Source organism: Sprattus sprattus (assembly GCF_963457725.1).
Source record: "Sprattus sprattus genome assembly, chromosome: 18".
Taxonomy (NCBI): Eukaryota; Metazoa; Chordata; class Actinopteri; order Clupeiformes; family Clupeidae; genus Sprattus; species Sprattus sprattus.
In genome coordinates this window covers 8,028,525-8,038,524 of record NC_137916.1, presented here as the reverse complement: position 1 = coordinate 8,038,524, position 10,000 = coordinate 8,028,525, and the positions used below count along the sequence as shown (strand labels likewise).

Here is a 10,000-nt window from a genome sequence, read left to right as displayed (position 1 = left end):
AAACACCATCCTCTCTACTTTGCATGCTTCATCAATGCCAAAACCTCATTGTGTTCAAACAGAAAACACTGCTAATCAAATGACAAAACTTCCATTTCCAAAGCTGTTGTGCAATTTGAAATCAAAACTTTAGATCCTAGTTTGGAGAACAATTTATGGCAACATTGAAGTGAGTGGTGATCAGAGGGGCAGAGGAGTGAGAGTAAGAGGAGGAGGAGGAGGAAAATGATGAAGAGGAAGAGCAAGACGGAGAGCCATTACTGTATCTCTGATGAGATTCAGGCCAATGTGTTCAACCATGTGGTCAACATGGGTTTGACCATGCAGGAGGCTGGCAAGGCTGGCCAGAGGGTTCAACCAAACATAAGCCGCTTCTCAGTTGCACCGATTCTCCGGACATTCAGAAGAGAGAATGGGTAAGAAACACTACTATGACAGTAAAACACTAGTTTGAATGCCTTACTGTATCAGGAGCATAGTATTGTTGTATTTTACTGTAGAATATTTTACATTGTACTGTATTTGTAAAATTACAGTATACGTAAACAAATACAAAGTGCAACCATTGATGACCAAGACATATTCCTAAACATCAATACAAAGAGCCTAGCCACAGTGGACCATGTTCTAAGGCAGAACATCTCGAGAATGAAGCAGGTGTACAGGGTGCCTTTTGACAGAAACTCTGATAGAGTCAAACAATTACAGTATGATATGACTATGTGCAAGTAAGTCATATACGTTTCCACAACTGATTACGTCCTATCAGCACAGAAAAATTACTGTACTGTATTGTAATCCAATCAAATGTTCAAATCAAACTGTATTTTCAGATGTTTCACAACACAACAAATGTCGATATTGTCTTGAGCAAGAACAGGATGCAGTCTAGTTTTTTTGTCCTTTTATTATTTTACATTTTTCTTTCATTTTTGAGTTAAAACATTATACAGTTACAATATTTTACAACAGGAGAAAGCGTACAGTAACACTGGAGATGAAAAGGCATAATACTCCTGATAAGGCCTTCATACTAGTGTTTTCCCATTTCATAGTAGTGTTTTCCATTGAGCACATCAGTGTTCAATCAATGCTTAGAATGTCTACTCAAATAATGGTCTGTGTTTGTTGTTTGAAAACAAAATGCCCTTTTGAGGTGATATAATAGTGTTTTGAAACCAAAGTGTCATTTTGCAAGAGATATAAAGGGTTTTGCATTTTGTGTGAGTGGTTTTGGGATTTGTGTTTAGAGCTAAGAGAAACCGAGGCATGCTTTGAAAAAATGTGTTTTAGGAACAGAGAAATACTGTAACTGTCCATTCTGGTATGGCCTATGTTCTTCTGTTCCATTGTGTCTTCTCTCTCTCTCTCTCTCTCTCTCTCTCCTCTCTCTCTCTCTCTCTCTCTCTCTCTCTCTCTCTCTCTCTCTCTCTCTCTCTCTCTCTCTCTCTCTCTCTCTTTCTCTCCCTCTCTCTCTTTCTCTTTCATGTGTGTATATCTGTGTTTGTGTGTGTGCATATGAGCAGGGAATGGAAAGTGGGTGCAAGTGGATTTAGACAAAGTGAGTGTGTATGCGTGTGTGTTGAATGTGTAATTATGCACATGTTTTTACGATTAAGAATAGGTAATTGTGTGTGAAAGAGTGTTTTCATGTGTGTGTGTGTGTGTATGTGTGTGTGTACGTGTGAGTGTGTGTGAGTGTGTGTGTGTGTGTGTGTGTGTGTTTGTGTGTGTGTGCGTGTGCGTGTGCGTGTGTGTGTATGTGTGAGCGTGTGTGTGTCTGAAAATCCGAGCGCTCTCTTGCCATGTATCTGTAAGCTGTTATCAGATTTTCTAGAGGACGTCTCTTTAAGCCCCAGCAGATTTATCTCCCTCATCTGCCTCACGGTTGCCTCGCTCGTATCTCCCACTCTGGAACAGGTGCTGACAGATCTCCACGAAACCGTGGCAACGCACTACAGCTGAGCAGAACCTGAGCGTGAGCTGGTTGAGACCCAAGGACCCAGAATACGGAGGAACATGCAGGAATGCTCTGATCTGACCCCCCCCCCAAAGAAATCTCAGGGAAATGCAAGAGGAAGTTGTTTACATCTAAGGCTAAACAGCCAAAGGGTGGGAAAGTTGATGCATCACATCTTGTATTGATTTCAGGCCTCAAATGAATACATCACATTTAACCCAGCCAGCCTACAGAGGCAAATCTGCATGTTGCTTTCTCCCACTCTGCGGCCGTGCTAAAAAACACATGGCTTCCGCCAAATTCCACTTTAAACGGTTCCAAAACTATCCAATTCCAGTCCAGAATTAGCTCCACACTGAGCGGCCTCCTGACCAGGAACTCTGCACTGATGCCTCCCCTCCAGTCAGACTCCCCATCATCTGGGCCCAGCCAAGGAGCTAACACACTCCCCTGTCATGGCAGACAAAGACACCTCCTGGCCCACTTCCTGACCAAGTTAGTGCTGCCCTCGGGCCAACTAGATGGCCCATGAGCACGGGGCAGATGAGAGGGAAGCGGGTATAATGCTAAGCACACACACACACACACACACACACACACACACACACAGACAAACACACACACACACACACACATACAAAAACACACTAACACACACACACACACACACACACACACACACTCACAACCTCCTGCCTGGGCTCACAAAGGCTGTGTGTCTAATCCAATGTCATGGTGTATTTCACACTGATTATCCTGGGGAAGAAGAAGTGGCTTGGCGATATTTGATGTCAACTGAAATCTAATCAGCAAAGATATTGGGTTTCCTTACCTACATCATGAGTCTTCAGTATCTTGCTCTGCACTAGCTATGTCTTAAACCCAAGATCTCCCACATGATATTGATTTCATTTGATCTTGACAATACCTTCTCTGCATTACTGCAGTATGTTAAATATATTGTGCCGCATTACGTTTATAAATCATATTATACATTTTTGTTAGAAAAGATATTGGATTTTGTAGATGTCACCAGTATTGTTCTCTTTGTTTGGGGCTGTGTTACACTGTCAAGGTCTCCTTCACTGATTCTGGCTACATCCAACTTTTACGATTATATTCTTATTTAAGAACCAATATTCTGTAAGCCTCTTCAGACAACCGCTGAACCTCTTCTCCAACAAGCGTCCATCAATCGAGTTCCCCTGCGTAAACATTCAACTCTCCACAGATGTTTAGCATAAACGATGCACACAGACCCAAACACTCCTTCCTCCAGTCTGCCATCACCAAGGGTAACTTTGCCTGGACCCATCTTCTTCCAGCCCGAGGGCTCTGGCACATGTTTATACACTGTAGGTTTACATTGCTGCATTCCAACACAGAGTTCCCTGGGCCTGGCAGCCACGCCTCACGCAAGGGAGGGTGTATGTTGTGTTGCTCCATTGACATGTGTCCTGCCCTCTCACCTCAGCGAGCGCCCGTACTGCATAATGACATTCTGCTGCCTGACCTCTGGACCCCAAGTGTTAGAACAGACACATGTGGAAGTGACCCCAGTTGAACTCTGAACTGGCAAGGGTCAGGCAAACATTGGGATTAAGTCTTAACCCAGCCAGAGACCCTGTAAGGGCTTTATTTTGACATGAAGAGTATCCGACTCCCTAGGCAGACTTCAATGAACTTCAATATGCACAACTTTTAACAAATATTAGTTGAAAATATTAACCTATAAATATTAGTAATATTAAACTATCCCAATGTCAGGTCTGTATATATATCGCATATACAGCCGCGGAAAAAATTAAGAGACCACTTCAAAATGATCAGTTTCTCTGGTTTTACTATTTATTGGTATGTGTTAAAGTAAATTGTACATTTTTGTTTTATTCTATAACCTACTGGCAACATTCCTACCAAATTTCAAATAAAAATATTGTCATTTAGATCATTTATTTGCAGAAAAATGACAATTGGTCAAAATAGCAAAAAAGATGCAGTGTCTTCAGATCTCGAATAATGCAAAGAAAACAAGCTCATATTCATTTTTAAACTACACAATACTAATGCTTTAATATTAATATTTGTTTAATATTTGGTGGAATAACCTTGATTTAAAATCACAACTTTCATGTGTCTTGGCATGCTCTCCACTAGTCTTTCACATTGCCGTTGGGTGACTTTATGCTACTCCTGGCGCAAGAATTCAAGCAGCTCGGCTTCTTTTCATGGCTTGTGACCATCCATCTTCCTCTTGATCACATTTCAGAGGTTTTTTATGGGATTCAGGTCTCGAAATTGGGCTGGCCATGACAGGGTCCTGATCTGGTGGTACTCCATCCACACCTTTACTGGCCTGGCTGTGTGGCATGGAGCATTGCCCTGCTGGAAAAAACAATTCTCAGAGTTGGGGAACATTGTCAGAGCAAAAGGAAGCAAGTTTTTCTTCCGGGACAACGTTGTATTTTGCCTGGCTGAGGTTTGTAAAAGACCATAAGGATTGAACCAAAGCGGACTGGAGGGTCGTCTTGTTCGTCTTCTCTGATGAGTCCAATTTCACAGTAGGTGCAAGACTCTGTGGCTTGTAGGCCTCTCCATGTCTCCGTCTAACCATCAGACGACCATGTGTTGGGCAAAGCTGAAAATTGGACTCATCAGAGAAGACGAACTAGAAGACCCTCCAGTCCGCTTTGGTTCAATCCTTATGGTCTTTTACAAACCTCAGCCAGGCAAAGTACAACGTTGTCTCTTCCTTTTGCTCTGACAATGTTCCCCAACTCTGAGAAGTGCTTTTTCCAGCAGGGCAATGCTCCATGCCACCCAGCCAGGCCAGTAAAGGTGTGGATGGAGTACCATCAGATCAGGACCCTGTCATGGCCAGCCCAATTTCGAGACCTGAATCCCATAAAAAAACCTCTGAAATGTGATCAAGAGGAAGATGGATGGTCACAAGCCATGAAAAGAAGCCGAGCTGCTTGAAGGAGTAGCATAAAGTCACCCAACGGCAATGTGAAAGACTGGTGGAGAGCATGCCAAGACACATGAAAGTTGTGATTTTAAATCAAGGTTATTCCGCCAAATATTGATTTCTGAACTCTTCCTAAGTTAAAGCATTAGTATTGTGTAGTTTAAAAATGAATATGTGCTTGTTTTCTTTGTATTATTCGAGATCTGAAGACACTGCATCTTTTTTGCTATTTTGACCAATTGTCATTTTTCTGCAAATAAATGATCTAAATGACAATATTTTTATTTGAAATTTGGTAGGAATGTTGCCAGTAGGTTATAGAATAAAACAAAAATGTACATTTTACTTTAACACATACCAATAAATAGTAAAACCAGAGAAACTGATAATTTTGAAGTGGTCTCTTAATTTTTTCCGCGGCTGTATTTTACTTTCCATTCACCTCAGTACAAGTAAACACACTTATCTTCCTTATTGCAGATATTTAAATAAATGGGAGAATATGATTGTGCCATATACAGTATGCTACGGTGCACATTAAGTTTGCTTGAGTGGATGCCTGTGAGTGCCCGTCCAGTGCTAAGCATGATGGATGCTCTGTGGTTTTATCTGCCTGTGCCCAGGGCTGCCCTCCTTTATGAGATGGCTCCTACATAATTTAGAGCTGTTGCCAGCGAGGATAAACATTCAGCACGACCTGTTCAATTCACCATTGATTGTTCACAGCCACGGCTGGCACAAGGTGTCTTATACATTAAATGTGCTATTGTTGTTGCGGCTGCTGCTGCAGATGCTGACGTAGGCTGGCTCTGAAGACAGTTTGTAAACCTGCGTGTGTGTTCCTTTTGTGACTGTGTGTGTGCTTATGACAGTTGGTGTGTGAGAGACAAATGGATACCAAAGTATTTTTGTTTGTGTTTGTGTGTGTGTGTGTGTGTGTGTGTGTGTGTGTGTGTGTGTGTGTGTGTGTGTGTGTGTGTGTGTGTGTGTGTGTGTGTGTGTTTATTCTGTGTTTGAGGTAGAGCTAGCTTGTGCATATATGTTTATGTACTGTATGTCTATGTCTTGATAGTCATATATATAAAGAAAATATCAACAGGCCTATCAGTAACGTACATCCCTGAATTTTACATGTATAAATCAGGTTTACACGTATGTGTACTGTATGTGTATGTGTATGTGTATATGTATGTGTATATGTATGTGTATGTGTATGTGTATGTGTATGTGTATGTGTATGTGTATGTGTATGTGTATGCCTATGCGTTTGTGTTTGCGTTTGCGTTTGTGTTTGTGTTTGTGTTTGTGCTCGTGTATGCGTATGCGTATGCGTATGCGTATGCGTATGCGTATGCGTATGTGTATGTGTATGCGTATGCATACTGTATGTGTGGTCGAGTGAGAGAATGGAAGGGGTACTCGCCGCGGCAGATGCTGTCGCGCTCTGGCGTGCAGGTGCGCAGCTCCACCTCGAAGTCCTCGCAGATGGTGCAGGGCAGGCAGGGGTCGAGCGAGCTGTCGTGCTCTGAGTATGTGTTGTCGTTGCACGGCTCACACACCGTGTCGTGGTCGTGTTCACAGCTGGACAGCACGCCCTCGCCGCGCGGGCACACCGTGCATGGCTCGCAGCGGCCCGACACCTGGCCCATGAAGTAGTTGTAGTCACACACACACACGGCGTTGTTGGAGTCCGTGCATGGCTTCTGCATGCGCATGAGACCCGTGCATTCTGTGCAGGGCAGACAGCGCTCCTTGTGGCTGTATGACTCTGAGTAGCTCTCACCTGGACAGAGAGAGAGAGAGAGAGAGAGAGAGTTAAGTTAAGCAATAAAATGACAGCAGATTAAACAAAAAGAAAAAAAGAAAAGACAGAGAAAATAAAAAAAGGCAGGCAGAGAGCCTTGAATTTTACTAGAGGAAGAGATGCTCAGTTCATCTCAACTCATAAAACATAAGATTGGCTTCAAAAGATCTAAACCTCACTGTCTCTCTCTCTCTCTCTCTCTCTCTTTCTCTCTCTCTCTCTCTCTCTCTCTCTCTCTCCCTCTCTCTCAAAGGAGAGCCATTGACCTGGTTCTGTTATCTACACAATCACTCAAAGGTCCCTTTTTCTCGATTCTGAAGTGGCTGTAATAGAGAGCAGATAGACGAAGGACAATGCCTGATGATAATAAATGAAGAGTGTTTGGAGGAATAGCAGAGGAGGAGAGGAGAAGAGAGGGAGGGAGGGAGGGAGGGAGGCAGGCTTGCAAACAGGATATGAGTGGATAATCACGTTTATCATGTCTATTGAATGCTACTGCTAGTGGGAACAATGATCTGATTGTCATTGCGGAAAGACATTGCTCTCCTCTCTCTTTCACCTCCTATTTTCTCCTCTTTCTCTCTCTCTCTCTCTCTCTCTCTCTCTCTCTCTCTTGCTATCCTGTGTGCGATTGCTTGTGCAATAACAATATCACATTGATCTGTGAGTGGCAATAGCACAAGGATTCCCCTCCTCAACACAGCAGCAGCAGAATACAAATGCACGACTTGCCCGCGCTCCCTGCCTCGCTGGCACCACCGCTCAAAAAACGTCCTCTCCGTCTCTGGTCGTACAGGCCTGTAGGCATAGTATGAAAGGGCCCTCACAGGCTTCGTCTAAACTATGCATACTACATACAGTATGTATGCATACATATGTTTATCCTTACCCCCACCAACTTTGCTGTGACCAGAAGCAATGTATTTTTTCCCACGCATGATCCACCCTGCGAAACTAAAACCACCTGCTGGTGGCTGTGAAACATGCTTACGGCCGATCGACGTGTTGGGCAGCTAATGCACCATCTGCTGTGACGCACATGCAGAATTCAGGTGCTGAAGGCGATAAGTGCTCCGCCAAGCTCGCGTTTCCTCTCGCTGGTGTGCCCTCGCCCTGCCCTTCTGTATGGCATAAGTCTTGTGGCACGTTACACAGCCTCGCTCGGAGGCCTGACACAACCCGGCGGGGAAGACTAGCGGGCGACACACATGTGTATGTTACAGTATGTGCTTGACTCATTTTTGTAAAATGGTGAGACCTGACTGCTCCATTACTGTAACTAGCCAGCACTGCTCTTCACCTCAGGCTCTGGGAGTTAGTTATCTCTCTCTCTCTCTCTCTCTCTTTCCCTCTTTCTCTCTCTCTCTCTCTCTTTCCCTCTCTCTCTCTCTCTCTCTCTCGCTCTCTCTCTCTCTCTGTGAGCGCTAAAGCGCTCTGAATCATTTTGAGGGATTACATTATTAAAGCTAACTCCCGTCTCCTCATGAAAGAGACATCAGCTCTGAGCAGACCCCCGCTTCCCATCAGCCACCCACACTGGCCACTGGCGGCCACTGGCACAAGCAACATGGTGGGGTTATTCTGGAGCGTTAGATTGGGGGTGAGGGGGGGTTCTCCTGGGCTTCTCTCAATGCACAGCAGGCTCATACACTTACTCTCCTCTCCCATGGAATCATATTTAGATATAATTGGAGGGGCCACTAAATAATTCAGAGTTGTGTGTCTGAGAGAGGATGATGGGACAGGATGGTTGTAGGGAGGGGCGGGTGCCAAGGGGAAGTGTGGCGGCGGGCGGCGGGCGGCGGGCAGAGATGCCACGCGTGTTTTTTGGGGGGCTAACCTGAGAAGGAAGGATGTGCCTTTGCCCTAGAGGAAGCCACTGTGGGGGTGACAGGGTGTTTAATTTTGGGGGGTCTGGGCGTGACACAGGAGGCTTTTCCTGTTTGTGTAGAGGTGGCAGATGGCTAACTACCCTCCAAGCCGAGATAACCTTTTTCGCCTTGGAGGTTGTTGTGGTTTCAAAAACAATAGTGGGTGCAGACATACAAGTGGCGAGTATGGGTGTGTCAGTCAAAGGTCTGTGTAAGAGAAACATACACACACTCACTCACACACACACACACACACACACACACACACACACACACACACACACACACACACACATTCACACATTCACACACACACACACACATACACACACACACACACAGAAAGGGGAGAGAGAGAGATACGTGCACTTTCATATGAGTATGTCAAAGAGAATCACAGAGTGAGCTTGTCAATGCAAGTCCGTGCAAGAGTTTGTCAAGTGTTTTGCATGTAAATATTCCTTGTGTGAAAAGCCCTGTGGCAATGTACCAGCACATGTCTCTCCCTCTCTTCCCTTTCTCTCTCTTTCTCTCTCTGACTCACTAACCCCTCTCAGACACATGCACAAACTCTCATCCCTTCTTTCCTTCCATCTCTCTTTCTCTTCTTCACGTTCCGAATTGATCATAGATATAACAGCTGCACCGGTGGTGTTAAGCACAAAGCCTGGCATTGTTGTTTCTAAATCGTGCCAAGTTTGGCACAACCCGTCCACAACACCGGATCTCGCCTCGGCCACATCCAAGGATGGCATCTACACGGCAGGAGCTCTCAGGCAGAACAGTCAAGGGGGGTGGGAGTGTGTGTGTGTGTGTGTGTGTGTGTGTGTGTGTGTGTGTGTGTGTGTGTGTGTGTGTGTGTGTGTGTGTGTGTGTGTGTGTGTGTGTGTGTGTGTGTGTGTGTGTGTTTTTGTGTGTGTGTGTGTGTGTGTGTTTGTGCGAACAAATCACTGTTTGCATCTAGATAAACACGTTACTCATCCACGACAGCTCTGTTTACAAGCCAATTAGCGAACAAACCGTGACTCATTCAAACACATTGGAAGGCCGTGACAGCAACTGTCACATTTAAATCCACTATGCTTTACACTGTTTATCCCAGTGGAAGGGGGGGGGGGACTTTGTGCAAATAGCATGGCTCAGACTCATGCATTGGTACGCCCCTCCAACTCAGCCACGAGCAAAATTACTGTAAAGTCATGAATCCCATACTGAGAACATGCAGAGGTTGTAGCAATACCACAACTGCCTATAGCCTGAACAACTTATAGTACAGGGAGGGTGCATCAGTTGCCTCTGAGTTGCCATGGATTTGACCCCATGACCTTTGTGTTGCTTTTTCTTCTCTTTTCTACCAGGAGAGAGAGGCCAACAGGTGTAATGTCCATAGTGTGCGC

General features: G+C 44.7%; 1 protein-coding gene across 1 annotated transcript in view; it reads right to left on the bottom strand.

Annotated features, from left to right (window-relative positions):
* ngfra (nerve growth factor receptor a (TNFR superfamily, member 16)) overlaps positions 1 to 10,000 on the bottom strand; it is a gene marked incomplete at both ends in the record, with an annotated part of 48,263 nt that overhangs the window by 27,186 nt on the left and 11,077 nt on the right. The window contains one exon of the mRNA XM_080856452.1: positions 6,352 to 6,711. Within this exon, the coding sequence (XP_080712578.1) occupies positions 6,352 to 6,711 (360 nt within the window). The remainder of the gene's footprint in view (positions 1 to 6,351; positions 6,712 to 10,000) is intronic.